Here is a 19436-nt window from a genome sequence, read left to right as displayed (position 1 = left end):
GAGGTTGGTGGCATCGCGCATCATGCATCATGAAACTTCATCTGCCGTCAGCATTTGTAACATTTGACATACAATTGTGATTTGAGGTCCCAATTGCTCATACTATAGCCTACTTTTTCCACTCACTAAGCTTGCCACATTCTTAACAAACAATCTATATAATGAGGAAGAAGCAGTTTGATTTACTAGAAATGTCAACGTATATAAGGCAAACGATCTTGTATTGCTTCAAAAGTGAGCTCAGGCAACTGCCCTTGTTGCTCTTACAAAATTGAAGCCCATACAACTACCATACACTTGAGCACATATATGCTGCTAGCTGCCATGACTGACTCAAGGAGCTGCCTCGACTTCGCTTTCTCCAACGCCTCCATAGGTTCTTGCTATTGCTGGCATTCTCCATGCATGGCTCTCAGCTGAGCTTTGGAGTGATCTTCTCCAACACCTAAAGAGGTTCTCGTAGCTTCTACCAGCTCATGCGACCACTTGCAAGCCTCCATAAGGCATGCTCCACAAGCAATAGACCTGCATTCAATTGCCAAGAAGCAAAATTCCTATGAAGATTTCCACAACAAAAGCACAATTTCACAGACTCAGATCTACACTTCTCATATCACAGCCAATTTCCTGGCTCTGATACCAAGCATTGATGATGACAGCTTGCCAGATCCTCAAACAAACAATCTATTCAATTACAAAGGAGCAGTTTGATTCACAAGTAATATTGGCGTTCACAAGGCGAAAATCTATATTAAATCAAGTCTATCACGTCTCAAATGAGCTTAGGACAACTCTCTTACAAATTTGAAGCTTATACCATCTACCACATGCTTGAGCAAATCCTATGACAAATATATGCTGCTAGCTGCCATGTCTGACTTCAGGAAGCTGCCTCTTGAGTTTGTCTCTCCAGCACTTCCATAGGTTCTTGTTGTTGCTGGCGTTCTCCATGCATAGCTCCCTGCTGAGCTCTAGAGTCGTCTCGACTCCAGAACTGCTAAAGTTGCTCTGGTGGCTTCTACCAGCTCATGCAACCGCTGGCATGCCTCCATGTGCAATCCCATGCACTGACATCAACCCACTTACTCACAGGTTGAATGTAACTATTCCCAGCATCACTACCCCCTAAACACACCCATTACCAATTCAAAACTCCCCCAGCCAATTTAAATCGGTAGTGACAAACAGTACAGAACCTGCCAATTTCAAACAGGCTCTATTTACTTCATGATTTTCTTAAGACCATTTAAAACATACCCCCACCCCCAAAAATAATAATAATAATAAATAACTAAATACAAAAACCAGCATAAACTGAAAAAAATGTCACCAATTCAAACCCCAGCCATTTTTAATCATAGTGACAAACTGTACAGAACCACGAGCCAATTCCAAACAGGCTATGAACCTTGAGTATAAAGAGTCCATACAAAGGGGGGCACTAACAAAATAAAAACCCAGCTTAAAATTATCTAAACCATGCCCCACCAGATGGATATTGTTTTTGTGTTGGTCCTTCTCTAGCACTGCAATGCAACTGACTTCTTGAAATGTCACCCAACAAGGGGAAGAATTAGTGCTGAGTTTAAAACTGCTCCTGAAGTCATGGCAGTACACCCGTTAAGTACACAGATTCATACATGGCATCAACAGAAGCTCTTTGAGCTTCACAGGGCATACTGCTAGCTTTATAAAAACTAGGCAAAACTTGTTAATGGACACAGAAATGCAACAAACCCATAGAAGTACCAAAACCAAATCTTTTCCAGATGATATCCGCGAAACCCACGCTGTAAGACCAGGCTGCAGTTTTGCCCTGCAAGCAACGGAACTAAATAAAAGTGCAAGAAAAAGAGACAAAGGGAAGGCAGTTTACAAACAAAGATTAATATACATTTGTAAGACTAGAAAATATCCAATCATACAATTTAGATTTTTTGTTATTCTAAAGTCCAAACTTCTACAAAGAAAATAAAAGAGAAAACGAAAGAGAAGAAAAATGAGGTAGCTGAATTTTTTGATCAAAAGGGAGACATATTTTGCAAGCAAAGCAACACTTATGCCGTCATCAGTGCCCAAGCATAAGCAGCTACACTGGGTTTCTAGAGACCCGTGGAGTTTCTTGGGCAAACCAGTGCTTACTAAAATAGTAAAGTTGAAAAAACAATAATAATAGAAAAAGCCTACTAAGCAGATCTATGTTTATGTTCTCACCAGTACCCAAACATAAAAGATTCAGGAATCCTAAACTATAAAATCCAAAGAGAGAGAGAGAGAGTAGGTTACTTACTAAAACAAAAGAACCATCATATGATGCAAAAAATTTAAAGAGAGTTGAAACTTATTTGATAATAAAAAATGACCATTGACAAGCAGAACCTGAGAGATGGCAGTTTTGGAATGAAGTTATAAAATGCTTCATATGTAAGCATCCTAGTTTCAAAACATCGCATAAGTAGCAACAAAGACCTATTTTGGTGTTTCTGATCGTTATGTAACAACTTTGAAACAAGAAAGCTTACCAGAAAAATAAGTGAAGCTCCAATCTGTAACAATCTCTAGTTCAAATCCCTGGCTTCTGCTTTTGTGCTGTCCTCCAATCTCTGCACACATTTCATGCCCTTATTGCATGCCGATTAATTGACAAAAAGGTTCATTAAAAAAGGGAAACCTTTCACTACTACTAAGTAAATTACCAAACCCTGGGTTCTTGCTGTGATCTCAAAGCACTATGTATTTCCATAATTAAATCTCTGGAATTATACTCAAGGTTATACCAATGTCAAATTACAGGTGACACAATAGCGCATCGACAAAGCCAAAAACTATTGGTAGTATTGGGTGGTGTGTGTGTGTGTGTGTGTTTGTGTGTGTGTGTGGGGGGGGGGGGGCGCGGGTGCACAAAATTCCAAGAACAAGACCTGATGCAAACAAATTGCCCAAAGAGAGCTAAATAAATCTCCCTGCATTCATTTCTCATGTGAAATAGCCAGTATGGAAAACAAGAACACCAGCATTAGCAACCTGGAAAAGACAAGCGCAGCTCCAAGGAAAACAGAAAAAACTGACAAAGGCCTTAGTTTAGACAGGTTGAAATAGCAACCAGTTCTTTCTTTACAACTTGAATCTGATCTTCCAACTTTCTTTACGACTTGGAATTGATCTTCCAGATCAGCTAGCCGCAATTAAAATGAAGATAAGAAGATTGGAAAGATAAAGGCTTGCAAGAAGTAGCCAACTATAGCCCTCAAAAGTATCTCATGAGGAATTGCATCTTGACTCTTGAGAAATGATGTTGACTAGAACGCCAAGAGAGCAACAAAGATTAGTGTGCGAACATTCAAGACACAGTAAACAGTTCTACACCTGAATATGTATTGCCTCCATCATACAGAAACATATACCTTCATAAGACCAGAACATATCAATCTTACAATTTATATTTTTTGTAAGACAAACAAAAAGAACAGGGGAAGAGAGGGTAAGACAAAAGAGAGAAGGAAGAGAGAGAGAGAGAGAATTATGTTAGATTATCATAATAACATAAGAAATATTAAAGATAAGTAAACCAAAGAAATACCAACATAAACACAAAGAAACAAGAGGGCGGATTTCTTTCAATGATGATATAAGGACTACAGCATAAAACAGAGCGGATTTTCTCCAATACTTTCCTGACATTATAGCGGTTTTGGAAGTAAGACAATTAAATTACAAAATTGACAGAGAAAAGCACTCTTACTTAAAATTGGGAAGTAATCACTTCATATTTAGCCATATCAAAATAGTTCTTATTATATTCAGCATAGCATACGCAAGTTGTTGCCTTTTATCAACCTAAAGAAGATTAGTTAATGCTAAGATCTAAGAAATTGCAAAAGCTTCCACATGCTGTGAATTAGTACGCAAATTGTACAAGAATAAATCCATCCACCAAACGAATCTGAATCATTATATATAAAATCTTTGAAGTTTGAAACGTCTAGGACAAATAAGTGATCTATGAACTTAAGAACTTGCGTTAAGTCTATCGAGAACAATTTGAACAAGTCTCAAAAGAGATTGATTGTTGCGTAAACTCAAATTCAATACCCAAGCGAGCTTCAAGGCAAAACTCTACCTATATCTATAACATCACAAAATACTAAAAAGCTATACACTCAAAACAAGATGGGCTTTGAAGTTGAGTTCTGTATTGGATGACCCTAAGCATAACCAAAAAAGCATGATTCAAAAGATATATCTTTCTTGTACAAAAACAAGGGAACCTGTAGAATTGGGACATAATGACTACATATTCAAAAATGTCTCATGCATTCTGACAGTGGTCAAACTAGCATACTCACGTAGGTACCATTTATCATAGATATCAACTACTAAACCTAAAGATAATTGAGTAATTCCAAGATCTACGAACTGCAAAAGCCCCTAGTTGATGTTACAATAAGTTCACAAAATTCATGAGAACAAACCCCTCTACCAAAAGAATTTGGATCTTTGTACATAGAATATTTAACGTTTTTCTTCTTTTTCAAGCAAAGACGTGAGCTTTCATTAAGTATAACTAAAATACAAAATCCAAGATAGAATTCGGATGAATCTCAAACAAAATCATGCAAAAAAGAAATGAGGCTGTCACAACCGATCCACAATGCTGTGGCGATACATGTGAAAAACAAGCTGTGGTCCCACTTTCTCATGAAGGATGCTTCTTTTGCCACATTGGTACATGAGGATCCCTAATCATACCCAACAAGGCCATGAGGATGTGCATAGTATCGATCCAAATAACAAGAAGCGAAAGTCAAAGTCCCATTTATAGCCTGTATGCATGCCATGCAACAACCGAGACTAGTAATAATCTCCCAAGACCAATCTACAAATGGAGAAGCCTGAACATAGAGGGAGATACTGCATCTAGTGTTATAAGCTATGAAACTCCATTCTAAATGAAGGTAGACCTACTTCCTCATAAAACACCTAAGGGTGTGATTCAATCAAAAGAATCCCAAGTGATGTAGTAGGTATCTCTCCTCATCCTATCAAGCAAGTACAATGTCTAGAAAAATCGTCTTGACCACTCTGCACCCCAAATGCAATGTTAAATGGACTCCTAGTCTGTGAAGCGCCGCAAACATCGGAGCGTGAGAAGTGCAGGGAATCTCACACACTCTCTTTTTTTAGTGAAATTTCTTTTGCGTTATATTACAGAGCCACTAAAAAAGGATGGGAAAGTGCTCAAATACATCAAGAGAATATTTCAAAACATGACAAGTATACAGCATAGTCTATGTACTGAGTTTGCACAGACAATCATAAAAGGATTGTTGCAAAGAGCACCTGAAAAAAAGAGAAAAGTGGAAAAGTTGGATCACCAAAGAGTCGGAAAGATTTTCCAAAAGTAGCATTCACACACACACACACACACACACACACACACAGAGCTCACAAAGAGAGAAAAGGACAAGAGAATGCAAGAGATCTCAGGCCAAAACCCCACAGCCTGCTGGGGAAAACCTCTACTAAAGAAGGCACAAAGGTAATCCAAACTAAGATCAGAAAATGAGGGCGGAGGGGGGCGGCCCCTATATAGCCCCAGCCCCCTCCCCCCGGTCGGTTGGTCTTGGTAGCATGCCTAGGTGGGCCGACCCACCTGGTGTAGGGCCGACCCCCTCCTGCTGTCCATAGAGGCTGCTACACAGCCCTATAAAGGGGCTAGCCCCCCCTGCCCATAGGCCAACTCAGTCTAGCCACGAAGCCGACCTGGCAAGACCCCAAGGGCCAACCCAACAGCCTGGTACAAGGCCTCCATAATGCCCTCCATACTGCGCAGCAGAGGACACGTGAGCAGCCCACAAACAAACCCAAGAGGTGCCCTGATCAGCAGGGATTAACCCGCAACCCTAGGCGCCTTCAAGAGCTGCCACGCAACACATAGGCTGACCCGGAGAGCACCAGTGTAGGATTTTCTTATTTTGCTTATGTTGTGGAGTTCACCGGTGATTGTCATTTAGCATAGTGCACTCGTACGTCGTTGTCCACTGCAGTATAGCATACGACACTCGCACACTACTGCACGGTGCGCTCTGCACGATCCATTGCATTAGAGCATTGCAAAACTCATGCTTCTCACGCCAGTGGCCTTTGGCCTCCGGTAACACTTCCGGAAGGATAGGAACCCCTCCCCCCCCAAAACAGTTTATGGCGATCACGGTGGGACACTGCTGGTATTGAGTAGCACGAGAGAAGTGCGGAATGCTGTCTTATGCACATCCTGAGGCTGTATCCTCACTTGGTGGTAGCCACTCTTCAAGTCTATTCTGCTGAAAACTGAAGCTCCATTTAACTGATCCAGGACATCATCAATACGCGGAATAGGGAATCTATTCTTGATGGTCATTTTGTTCAGTGCGCGATAATCGACGCACATACGAAATAAACCATCTTTCTTCTGTACTAACAGTACAGGGGAACAAAAAGGAGACGAGCTGGGCTGAATCAAGCCTTTGGACAGCAAGTCCTGTACCTGAGCCATAATCTCCTCTCTCTGAGTCGCATTGACTCTATAAGGGGGTCTGTTTGGTGGCTCACTACCAGGCATTAACTCTATCTGATGATCTTCTGGTCTCTCTGGGGGTAACTCCCCTGGCAAAACATCAGAAAAGCAATCTTTAAAGTTTACAAGAAACTGAAACTTATCTTTGTCTGCATCATTCATTTCAGCATGCATATCATTCTCTTTTTCTTTTACAAAAACCATGTACGCAGAAATTGCAGACTTTATTGCTTTACCGCATGAAACATCAGATACAATGGGGATAGTGTCCCCTTTATTCCTGGCAATTACACGTTGATTTTTCCCCCTATGTACAAATTCCAGCACTCTTTCAGGAAGAGTCAACTTCACTGCCTTGCGGTGAAACCAAGGCATCCCCAAAACTACATCATAATGTTTCAGTGGAGAAATGAAGAAGTCTTCCTGATCCACATAACTCTGAACATGTAGACGGAGCTTCCCTATCAAGGGAGTAACTGGCACAGGGTTCCCACAAAACATTTGATCGGCATCCAAAGCCCTGCCTAACTCTTCCGTCTTTATTCCCAGCCTCAGGGCTAGATCCTCTGATATGAAATTATCAGTAGCCCCTGGATCAAATAAAATTAGCGCTTGCTGATCTCTAACTTTGCCCCATGATAGCAGCAATTCTCGTTCTTCTGGGTTCAAAGCATGACCCAGTATATCAGGAATACCCCCCGCCATTGGCTTTTGCGGTCCTCGTGGCTTCTCTGCCTCTTTTCCCTTCGATGAGGAAGGCTTTTCTGGGCACTGGGGCAGCCACATGCCCCTCTTTACCGCACCTGAAGCATTTCCCATCTCTACGGAATTCCGCTATCTGTTCAGGGGTGAATATAGATTTGCCCTTATAGGTCTTTGAGAACTGAGTACCCCTCGGCTTCTGAGGCTGAAACCCTTTCTTTTCAGCCTTGGGGAACTCTTTCTTTTCTGATTTTATAAAATCAGATTTCTTTTTATCAGCACGTCCTGCCTGCAAGGATGGCACTGTAGATGGATCTTGTAGCGGTACAAGACTCGCTACTGAGGCTGAATGCATAAGATCTTGAATATTCTTTGCCCCCAAAGCATTCACTACTGCCTGAATTCTTGGAGTGAGACCTGCTCTGTACTTTCTCATCTGGGTACCTTTGGAGATCTTTTTGAACGGTGCAACCTGCAAATAAGCATCCCAGAACTTTTGGTTATACCCATCCACTGTATCTCCTGCATCCATGTGCAAGCTGTCCCAGTCTTGAAGAACATGGTCTCTAAACTGTTTAGGCATGAACTGCTGGTAGAAGGCTTTCTTGAAGCCCTTCCACTTTCTTGGGGCTGACCCATCTGTGGTCAGTGCACTCCACCATGCACTAGCCGTTGCTGTCAAGTGTAAGCTGACCATTCTTAACTTGGAGGATTCTGAAAATTTCTCTGTACCGAATGCAGCATCAAACTGTCTGATAAACTGCAATGCTTTGTCTGTATGACCATACTGTCCATTGTAGGTCATAAACTTGACAGATTTTCCTCCCTCCTTAAATTCCCTGGTCGCTTTGGAAGACTTTCTCTTCCCAGACTTCTCGTGTTTCCTTCTTTTCCTAGATGGTTTATCTGATAAGGAAGAAGAAGACACAGAAGTCGAACTCGAGGTAGACAACGGTGATGGACTAGGAGATCGGTGATGACGCCTCGATCTCTTTTTACTATGGGACCGTCTCCTATGAGATCTATGAGATCTCTATCTCTCAGACTGTACACGAGAGTGTGCCTCTGGCATTGGCACGTCATATACTGGATTAGGCATAGCTTCTGCTGGAAACAAATGCTGAGCCCTAGGATCCCTTTTAAGATTTTCCAGCTCTTGTATACGAGTGTGTACCATTTGTTCAAATTCTTGTTGAGTTTGTGGCACATTCCTCTGTCTTGGATGCACATCCCTATCTTGAGAATCCCACTGGATAGGTGATTGATCCATATTCTGAGATCTGCAGATTTTCTCACACTGTGCAAGTAACTAATGCACACTACCTTTGCTTTTCCAACAGAAAAAGTACCTCAACAAGAGGTGTTTTGCATTCACAATCTATGCCAGTACGGGCTGTCAGTTCAAGGCATGTACCCACACAGTTGCCAAAGCATCATCAACTATGTTGCCCTTTTATGGCTGCTGCAGATGGCTTCAAAAGGCATCTGTTTTTCCCTCTTTTTACTGCTCAAAGGCATGCATACTCCTTTTTCTGCAAATTTCTGTTTTTTTCTGCTTTTCTCTGGTTTTCTGCTACTTTTTTTTTTTTTTTGACAGTAAAAGTCTGACAGGCAGGAGAAAATTGATAGCCAAAACTGTCTCTGCAACTGTCTTTTTTTTTTTTTTTTTTTGAAAGAACAGTAACCAGATGGAGTAACTGCTAGTTAGTCTAACCAGACTAACTGGTTCTGGTCTGGTTAGTCTGTGACTGGATAGTTACAGTCTGGTCAAACTGACCAGACTGGTTCTGCTCTGGTCTGGTTTGGTTGGGCCAACTAACTGGACATCTGATCAAAGTCCAGCTAACCAGACTTACACTAACCACAGTTTTACCACCTGTCTGCCACGTGTCAGTGCTATGTCAGCATCTGAGCTGACTGCCACCTGTACTGCCACATCAGGAATCCACACGTGTCTGCCACGTCACCTGCCACGTGTCAGATTACACACGTGTGCCACATCAGCACCTTGCAAGACCTCTGCCATGTGTCCTGCGCCACGTGTCCCGCGCCACGTCAGCCTGCCCAACCCTTGGTCATTGTCTGTTCGCCGTCGCGCGTCGCGCCTTGGTGACCGTCACCCAAACATTCGTCCTTTGTCTCACTGGAGCGCATAATCTAGTTGCAAGCAGGAGACCAATACAACCGAAACTGACGAAACAACTATGGCTTTCCAAATAACGGCGAACACACAAGAAGGAAGGGATCGCCCGCGTCAAGCCAAATACGCCGAGATATCTGCTTTGGGTGTCCTGCACACAGCCCGTGCAACAGAAGTCCAAAAAAACCGAAAATGACAAGCACCGATGCTTCTCCGTCTTGCGATGCCAACCCTTTATCGGCTGGCCAAACTACTCATGAAGGCGCAGCGTCACCTTGTCTTTGATTTGGGTTACACAGATAACTCCACGCGGAAAACAAGAGCGTTGCACCAGTGCATTCACACGTGATAACGCTACCCCTCCTGCTCTTGAATCGTCACGCTCTAAAAAGAGCGATGAAAATTCTGGCTCTGATACCAATGAAACCGAATTGACTGTGAAAGACAGCTTTGGCTTTATTTCTACGACGGAAATTAACTCTCCAAAGGCTCTCCCTCACTCCCTCTCTCTGAACAAACACTAGGGCCCAGGACAAATTGTCGGGCTGGACCCCCCCGAAGGTCTTTTATTCATTTCAGAAATTCCATACAGAAGTTCAGCTTAAAGCTGTCTCGTAAGTCTCTCCTCTCCAAAACGTGAAAAGAATTCTTCTTTTACAAGAGCTTCAAGCCCCATTCAAATTGGCATCATGCCACTTGTCTAAAATCTAGACTAAATCCTATTACAAGCCACTAAGGGCCATTCTGGAGTCTTCAAAGCTCTCGGTCACACGAACCGCTTCCTGGATGCTTGTCAGGCTCCCATTTCGCTTAGGAAAAATAGTCCTTGCTAGTACCTGCAACAATTAATTAAAGCGCACCACCATGGTACCCATTAATTGTTAGCGCTTTGCATGCAAATAACACACTGTGGACTAATCCTAGTCACGGTGGGCGTCCCCATTGAACACATGTGCACATCTAAACAAATATATATATATTTTCTCCGGTTGACCGGAGTCAACACTCTTGATTATAATTAAAGAGCTTTGACCAAGGGTCAAGGCGCCTTAATTATAGCCAAGTCTCTCCAACCGGAGTTGGCACATCTTGGTTAACCGGGGTTAACCCTCTTGGCGCATGCCAAGTCTTGTTGACCGAAGTCAACATTCTCTGACCGCAGTCAGGTTTACTTGACTAGAGTCAAGTATCTTTGGCCGTAGTCAATCCTTTGACCATTAAAATGACTCTTTGATCGTAATTAACACATATAAAGACTCTTTAATTATGATCAAATAAATGGTCAACTGTACTTTGACTTAGGATATTTACATTGTGGTGACACTTAGGTCACCTAGTACTTTGTGTCTTATGACACCTAGTACTAGTGGTACCACTAGGACACTAGGTCCTAGGGTTCTCTTTTATTGTACCTTGTACTTTCATTTTCATTCTAGTTGATGTGTGGCTTCCACTTCTTGCCCCACTCTTTTGCATCCTTTTGCTTCTATGAGCCTACACCCACAACCAAGGCCCTCACTCACTAAGGTGACATCAGAAGGTGTTGACCTCCAACACAGATGGAACACTGGCGCCAAGGAGCTGGGTGCGCCACTGGAACAACTGGAGGAATCCATCGTGTGAATCTCCATCGCTGAAGACCGCCACAGGTACTGTCGAGAAGCCCCCTCTTGGCACGAACTGCCTCAGCATGATCACTGAAAACCCGGGCTCCCAAGAGGTACTGCTACAGTAAGTCGGTACCAGAACAATAATCCAACTAATACTGCCCTCAATGCAATGCATGCTTCCCTGCATGGGCACCTGTATCTCAGAGCTATACATCCCCTCTCAGGTCCAAACTGGTACACTCACGCCAGATCCATGAACCTCAATGCTTTAATGACAATGGGCATATAACAACTCACAAGGATCAATAAAAAATGTCTGGATTCCCGCATTGGCAATCTGTTGACCCACCCGGATCTCCAGAGCTCATCAAACAATAGCTACAACAGAACACTCGGAGACCCTCTCTGGATCTTCCAGGTCACAACATCCAAACAAAATAGATAATGGTAACATATTGCCACCCTGTGTCAACGGGGACAACTCCTCGTGGCCCGAGGTTGTGCCTAAAAGCCTGCATCATTGAAAGACTCCCTTCCCACTACACCTGTCTGGCAGGTGTCACTGCGACAAGCAAGCAAGCAATCCTCCGGATGGATCCAAAAAGCTTGCTAGCAATGCATCCTGCCGCATGCTACAAGAAGACTGGAGTATACATCATGGCAGCGGTAACACTAACCTGCTGGTTACTGGTCCCATCACCGTTGCTTTGAGGACACTACCACCAATAATGGCATTTCTGCCCACAGCAGTTACATGTACGTGATGCCTTGAGCGCTTCCCATTCCTTAGCTATCAACTGCTTCGGTCCTTTTTGCTCAACTCTACTAAAGCCTCAGGCTGAGTCTTAGGTACGATCTACAAATCTCTCCTCCTGGTCAAGCACCATCGAGACCAATTCCCTCCAAGTCAACGCATTCATCCTTCCACTTGCTATCAAGGACGAAAAGAAGGCACCATAGTACATACTAAGAGGATAACTGGGACAATAGAGTTATGACCATGTCCTCGGAGTATATCTGCTTCCCTGCCTAGAGGATCTCCTGCTAAAGTTTCTGTAACTTGTTGATGTGCTCTTGCATCGATGAAGACTTACTTGAAATCCAACAATCTCACCTGGACTTCCACGGAAACCCTCTTCATGGGAGAGGTCCGACTATACAGGGATGCCAAGTGCTCCCAAATACTCTTAGCCACCGTCATGTGATTCACGTAATTAATCATTGAGGAGTACAGTTAAGAAATATAAACGACCTTACCCTTGCATTGACACAGTCCAAGAGCTGAGACATGGACTCAGCCTCCTTCTCCCCTTCTTTCTGTCCATCCCCTTCTCTCCTTTATCCCATCCACCCTCTCTTCTCAGTTTCATTCCCTCTTCACTCCGACATGATGACCCCTCAGGAAATCTCCCTTCGAATCTAAAAACACCCTTCAAAATTTTGTGTACCTTCCTTGACTCTCAAACAGTCCACGCCTCACACAATCCTCCTCAATAACACCTCCCTCTTTGTGTGCTGGCTCAACACTACCCTCAACACCTCACTCAAACCCTAGGTACACCCCCCCCCCCCCCCCCCCCCCAAAAATGCTCTCCTCATTTGGGAGCTTACAAATGGGAAGGTGACCAACCTTATTCCAACAACCCCTCTCACTGACATATATTGGCCAATATCACTCCGTCGATGAAGATGCTCAAGTAGCTCCTATGTCATGTATCCCTCTGGATCATTGCGGTGTCAATGTCGCTTCCTAGCTTTTCATCCAATGGCTCTTGCTCCACCAGGTCCGGATCTGCATAAGCACACCTTCCTACTACACAGGTCCATCTTTGGTAGCACCTGATGGCACCCGCCTTCGAACTCGAGCACTCCAGGTACAAGTATCCTCCAACTGTGCCTCTCATGATGAGTGACCAGCCTAAGTCCCTGAGGCACCATGATCTCAAGGTCTGTTTCAACCCGTCCTCCATCTGGCAAGGTCTACAACCAAATAAAATACTTAAAAAATCAAATCCCAAGCATACATCCAAATTAACTAGACCGTAAGTATCTATGTGTACTCCTAGAATGTCCCCCTCTAAGTCACAACACCCATCTGACTTTGAATCCATAGGTCATGCCAAAGAATCCCCCTCTGAGAAGGCAACACCAGCCAAGCACCCAAAATGGTTCCAGGCATGTCCAAGTTTCTAACTCCTCTTTTGACCATCTCTCGATGTCAAACATCCCCATGTAACACCTGGGTCTGCATGCTTTACCTCAGCAACACCACCAAGAGATGCCACCAAGAAAAGTTCATCTGTGACCACCACATTGGCTTTTGACCCCTCTAGCTCTAGCTGGCCTGATCAGCCTTCTTCTTTCCGCAATCCTTAGCAAAATGTCCTGGCTCGTCACAATAAAAGCATTTCTTCTCTTTCTTCCTATTATTTTTGTTTTCTTCACTGTAGACTCAAGTCCTTTCATCATATTTGTCCTTCTTGGGCTTGCCTTTGCCAAGCTTACCCTTACCCTTGCCTTTGCTCTTGTCCTGAGCTAATAGAGCTATATCATCATATTTCTTCTCCCCAGCTTATTGCTGTAAAAGAAATGGTACAAACTCCTCGAGCGTAACTGGCCCCACCGTCTGCCATGCAATCATTGTAGTCACAAAACTACTATAGCTCCTGGGGACCATATCTAGCAATAGCATAGCCATCCTAGTCGAACTTCTGCATCTTGGTGATGTGATCCTATACTGAATCCCCCTCATCCATGCTCATGCCATAGGGCTCCATCTCGAGGTCCAAAGTCCTTGCTTTGTTGTTGATCTCATACATGTCCCTCAAAATGGTCCAAGCCTCGAAGGAAATGTTCACCATCTATAGGTGAGGAAGTACCGCATCCGTCGTGGGGCCCACAATGATAAGCCAATGCCTCCGCATCTCATATCTACCAAGCTCTCACTAGAATAGCATCTGCCGGTACCGTCACTACCGGAGTAGATCCAATCGCCGGAGTAGTCGCAATCTTCTAAGGCTCCCTCAACACTAAATACCTCTTGACCTTCATCTTTCGCAATGGGTAATTGGTCCCATCAAGCTTTCCCATGTCTATGACAATGAACTGCAAAAAGCTAAAGAGTGTTGTAAATCTGTCTGAACCTGAGCCTCCCGCTTGGGTACAATCCTTCCGACGTTGAAGTAGATACCCCGAGCAATGAATCAAGGTTGTCCTTCAGCAAGGTCCTTGCCGTCAAGCTTCACTTCCCGTGAACTTCCGATCATGCCTCTGATACCATGTTAGAAATGAACCTATACAGAGGGTATTCCGCAGCGGAGGACATATAGAGCATTCCTGGAAGTGTTCAACTACGGAATCCAAAACTTCGTTCTTTATGTGTACTTCACCACCATGTGTGTGCGCAAGCCAGTAAATAGATTGTGAACCAAGAGAGATTTAGCACCAACAAAATGATATATTTCCATCCTCAAATAGGCACAATACAAAAGAGAGACTCAGAGTCCCACCCAACCGTGGTCCTCTGACCTTACCAAAAGTTGTACTACTATCACCTTGGCACCTCTAGATCCCTAAGCCCGCATGGTCCTCTCTAACCTTCTATAGACATAGTCACTGTGTGCCAATCCCCGCGCCTTGCTGCCCTAACTGCCAGCCTAGGTGTGCAGCCCCTCTTTCAGCTTTGTCTTCAGCTTCTTAGTCATTCCTTTACCTCCTGGATATAGGCCCAAGGACAGCTCTTCTGCAGCTCCAATCTGCTGGGAAAATGCTGCTCTGGTGAATGAATGAGGAGGCCCCAATGGCCCCCTTATATAGGGGATTGGAAGCCCCTCCAAATATCCGACTGGGTAGGGGGGTTTTGGCCGACACAAACAGCCCCCCCCACACGACTTCCAATCTATTGATCCCCCCTGGTGAGGGCACACTATTTGAGGGCTGGCTGGCCCTCCCTCACCACATGGCGGGCTGCCACTGGCCCAGGCCTGTCCAGCCCTAACCCGACCTGTTGCAGGTCCCCTCCAAACTTGTCCAAAACAGTGGGCCTCTGCTTCCCTGCTGTTCCGCCTCCTGTCACCTCTTCCAGCCCACGATCCTGCTGTAGACAAGTCTGTACATGCTGACGTAGACACCAGGACAGTTGCGGATGTCATCGCCAGGTGGGTGCCTCTATTCCAGGCTGTTTTTCTGTGGCAACCCCATTTTCCTGCTTTTCCATGTCTGAATGCTGCTCACATGGCAGCCATTGTGCTGCCCATGTGGCAGTCTCTCAAACCCTAGGTACCCCCCCCCCCCCCCCCCAATGCTCTCCTCATTTGGGGCTTACAGATGGGGAGATGACCAACCCTGTTCCAACATAAGGGCCATCTTGGTCGTGTGTGGCTGCCAAGGGAGTATCCAAGTCCTCTGGATGTATACCTACCATAGATCATCTCGTATAATTTGATAAATGTCTTGCTAAGTCGCACACGAGAAAGGGGATACTGATATGGGTGTAAATGATCAATAGAAAATGCCTACAACCGAGACCATCTCGATACTCATGCATGCCAACTTTCGTCATCTCTCTTAATTGCGAGCTACATCGATGATGACAAAGCTGTTCATGGTAGTCTCTACTGAGGCACATCCGTCCATCCAAACTGTCTGACTTGATCTGATATGTAATGATATGGAAAGAGGCGTCTATGTCAAGAAGTCTCGTTGCAAATTGTCTCTCTCGTCAAAGGCCTCTATGAGAGAGAGGGATAAGAGAAGGTCAATAATAACTTTTCCATCAAAGCTGTAAATGATGTCATAACAGAGGAAGATGTGGGAAAGGGTCTGAAAAAGCTCGCAAATGGAAAGGCTCCAAACACACAAGGGCTAGTGGCTGAAATGCTGAAATGGGGGGGTGAGAAGACAAAGAAAATGCTCACTACACTCATGAATCGAGCCTTAGAAGAAGGCTTTCCCAAGGAATGGCAGGATCGTACCAATCCATAAGAGCGGGGACAGCAAGGTGGCCAAAAACTACCGCATCAGCGGATATAATTGGCTGTTTACTCTTTCAGACTATCATGTGGGTACTCTAAATAATGTGGGCTGCTTTTTGCACTCCTTGGGAGCTGCTATGTGCCCTCCCTAAAGCAGATGTACTAGAGGGTTTCTTTCTGTCCCATAGACCTTTTGGTCTCCAATGGACGTTAATAGACTCTCTCTCTCTCTCTCTCTTTCTCTCTCTCTCCCCCCCCGCAGCGCCTCCCGAGCAGCACCTCCCACTCCCTACAGCCTCTCCCTCACTGCACCCATATATATTAATGCCCCTTCGTGGCTTGCAAGTATGAAGGGTATGAAGGGCATTGTGCCCTTCTCCCCACCGTGAGACTCAAGAAAGAATCTGCAGCAAAAAATGGAAAGCATGAGATTGGGACAACATTGCAAAAAGGGGGGAGAGACAAAAAAGAGGAGAAGCAAAAAATCCAATAGCCTAAAAAAACAGCTGAAAGGACAACAAGAGATGGTGGATGACATCAACAACCGGAAAAAATGCAACGGAGTTCAGACAGATAGTACCACCGTGCAAAAGCCAACAGTCCTAAGCTTCAACATCAACATCACCAGCTGCAGCATCATCTGCATCATCATCATATGCTCCAGCATTGGCATCAGCATCAGCTTTGGGATAAGCATCAACATCAACATGCCTTCCAATCCTAGCTCCACCTTACACCCTTTTGCCCCCTTATAGTAATCTACGTTCTTGTCACCTCTACCCCTCAGCAGCCACCCTTTCCCCACTGACCTCGGTATTCTGTCATCTCCACCACACTACCCCTATCCCCCTCACTCAGTCCCCCCCTGACCCACTGCGGGGTTCCATCCTCCCACATCCAGCCATCAGCTTCCCTACTCTATCCATATCAGCCCACAACAGATTCCACCTCCAACGAAGGCTTGGGAGAAGATTGTCATGGAGGTTCACCGCCTTCATGCATGAGAGGTTGAGCAGGATAGATATATCTACAGCCTCAGTCAGGAGGTGCCATAGCTCTGAAAGGAGCTTCTTGGCATATGCCATCGGATGGCAACAGCCCCAAGCAATGGGCCACCAATGGAGGGGAGAATAGCCACCATGTAGTCGGCCATCGAGGAGACTTCCAGATAGGTGGACGTTCCGAAACAGGAGCCTGCAACAGCCATTGTTTCGGCCACTATTCTTGAGTAGCAGCAAAGAGTCAATAAGGCTCTCAGCATCAGAGTTCCTTATACCTCCCGAGTGCAGTAATCAGTTCATATGTTTGCCAAGTGCATTGATACTTCTCTTCTGTTGTACGTATGGGTATTCTGATGGATACTAAGTATTGACATTACGGATACTACCTTGCAGATACTATAGCAAATCCACATTTGAAAGAGAAGTATATTGACATTGAAAGATTACAACACGGATATGGGTTTAAGGGAGATTCTGAGATGAATCAGAATCAGGATATTCAACAAGATGTTGATTGTAGCTTACTCACACCTCAGATGAGCATTGAGTAAGTCAAAACTCAATTTCTATGGTTACTCAGAAGATTCTGATAGGTGGACGTTCCGAAACAGGAGCCTACAACAGCCATTGTTTCGGCCACTATTCTTGAGTAGCAGCAAAGAGTCAATAAGGCTCTCAGCATCAGAGTCACAGGGATTCCTTATACCTCCCGAGTGCAGTAATCAGTTCATATGTTTGCCAAGTGCATTGATACTTCTCTGTTGTACGTATGGGTATTCTGATGGATACTAAGGGTTGACATTACGAATACTACCTTGCAGATACTATAGCGAATCCACATTTGAAAGAGAAGTATATTGACATTGAAAGATTACAACTCGGATATGGGTTTAAGGGAGATTCTGAGATGAATCAGAATCAGGATATTCAACAAGATGTTGATTGTAGCCTACTCACACCTCAGATGAGCATTGAGTAAGTCAAAACTCAATTTCTATGGTTACTCAGAAGATTCTGATACTTCTCCATTTACCATGCTTAGTAAATGCATAGGTCCCAAGTGACTTTGTGGATACTACTTTACAGATACTGCTATTGGAATCTGATTCTGGATTGAGTAGTACAGCCTGAGAATCATTGATTATTTTGTTTACCCTGATCTATGCCAGCATCAATCTATTTTTAACAGTGGGAGAATTGTTATGTCCATAATAGGGCTAACTAGGGCCTAAGCAAGGCTAGATTGCCTTGGGTCAAGGCCAGACTAACCTAGGATCTTGGATTGGATCTAGGATTGGGACATACTAACCTAGGACTTGGATTAACCGAAGGTTAAAACTAGATCTAGCATGGGTAAGGTTTAGATTCTGTGGATGGAGCTGGCCTAACAATGGCAAGGCTATTCTTGGATTAGCACAGCTAATTAGGCTAAACCATGGGACTCTAAGTAAAGCTACTTTGGGCATGCACTCTAAGTACCCTAGTTGTCAGCACCTGTTTGTGGGATACCCTAGGCAGTGAGTATAGAGAAGCAGGCTGCATAACAGCCAACTGCCGCTTTTAATTGGTCAAGCATCCCATGGTTTTTTTTAAGTACAAGCTGTGAGGACACAAGAGATCCCAAATGGGCAACCGTTTGACCAAATAGATATAACTCTTTGAACATAATTAAATAAATGAAGACCTCATTAATTGAATTAATGATCAATAAATGGTATTTACAGCTTGGTGACAACATCGTGCCGGAGGCCCGTGGGGTGAGATCCGGTTGAAAAAACTCAGTGATCATACTCAAAGAAGAGTCTACCAGAGTGCTCTACTCATGTCTCTATGATCTAAGTACGCGCTCTTGGTGTCTGACTGCCTCGTGGATGAAGCCGGCGAAGCATCTCTGGTCTAGAAAGGAGAGAAAGCAGGATAACAACCCGGAGCTATCTCTAAAGAGACAATAAAAGCCCCCTTGAATCTGATAGTACACTGGGCATCTAAAAATGAAATGCTCCTCTGACTCAATCTCCTATAGGTCACACAAGGTGCCTATGCGCCTCTCCTTGGGTATTCCCTCTGTCCTGCCAGTCTCAATGCGGAGTCTATGTAAAGAGACCCAAAACTGCCCAACAGAAATCCTTACTGAATGGGGTAGGTTTCGGAATGTGTGTAGCTACAAAAGATCCTCACATATGACTTGGTTAACCTCATGATACCTGAGAGGGAGAAATGGCGCTGGAAGGGAGGAAGTCTATCCATGTGGAGCCCTAGTGACTCGAACCACGAGTTAGTCACGTAAGTTCAAGCAAATCCAATGTATTTCCAACAAACATGGAACCATCAAGAAAATATTATAACAGTCAATGCCCTCGTGAGCCTACTTTCGCATAATGTAGGATTACAAAACCATAAAACTATAAAAGCCTGCATTGAACACAGTCATCACTGAGATTGTGAATTTGCAGT

The 19436-nt window shown here is 44.3% G+C and overlaps 1 protein-coding gene across 3 annotated transcripts in view; it reads right to left on the bottom strand.

The window, feature by feature from the left end:
• Positions 1-555: 555 nt before the first annotated feature.
• Positions 556-19436, bottom strand: part of LOC147882139 (coiled coil protein) — a 69687-nt gene continuing 50806 nt past the window's right edge. For 2 of the 3 annotated variants that reach the window (XM_087401953.1, XM_087401954.1), the window contains 2 exons: positions 2523-2603; positions 1334-1816 (listed from right to left, as the gene is read on the bottom strand). In XM_087401953.1, coding sequence (XP_087258079.1) covers positions 2559-2603 — 45 coding nt within the window. In that variant the 3' untranslated portion in view covers positions 1334-1816; positions 2523-2558. Of the gene's footprint in view, positions 1068-1333; positions 1817-2522; positions 2604-19436 lie in introns of those variants that run through there. The other variant, XR_015543970.1, reaches the window with a different exon arrangement.

This window comes from Dipteris shenzhenensis, chromosome 30 (assembly GCF_047967505.1).
Source record: "Dipteris shenzhenensis isolate YYH24624 ecotype China chromosome 30, Dip_SZ_1.0, whole genome shotgun sequence".
NCBI classification, from domain to species: Eukaryota; Viridiplantae; Streptophyta; class Polypodiopsida; order Gleicheniales; family Dipteridaceae; genus Dipteris; species Dipteris shenzhenensis.
Note: the sequence above shows the minus strand (reverse complement) of the source record. Positions and strands in the feature narration are given on the sequence as shown.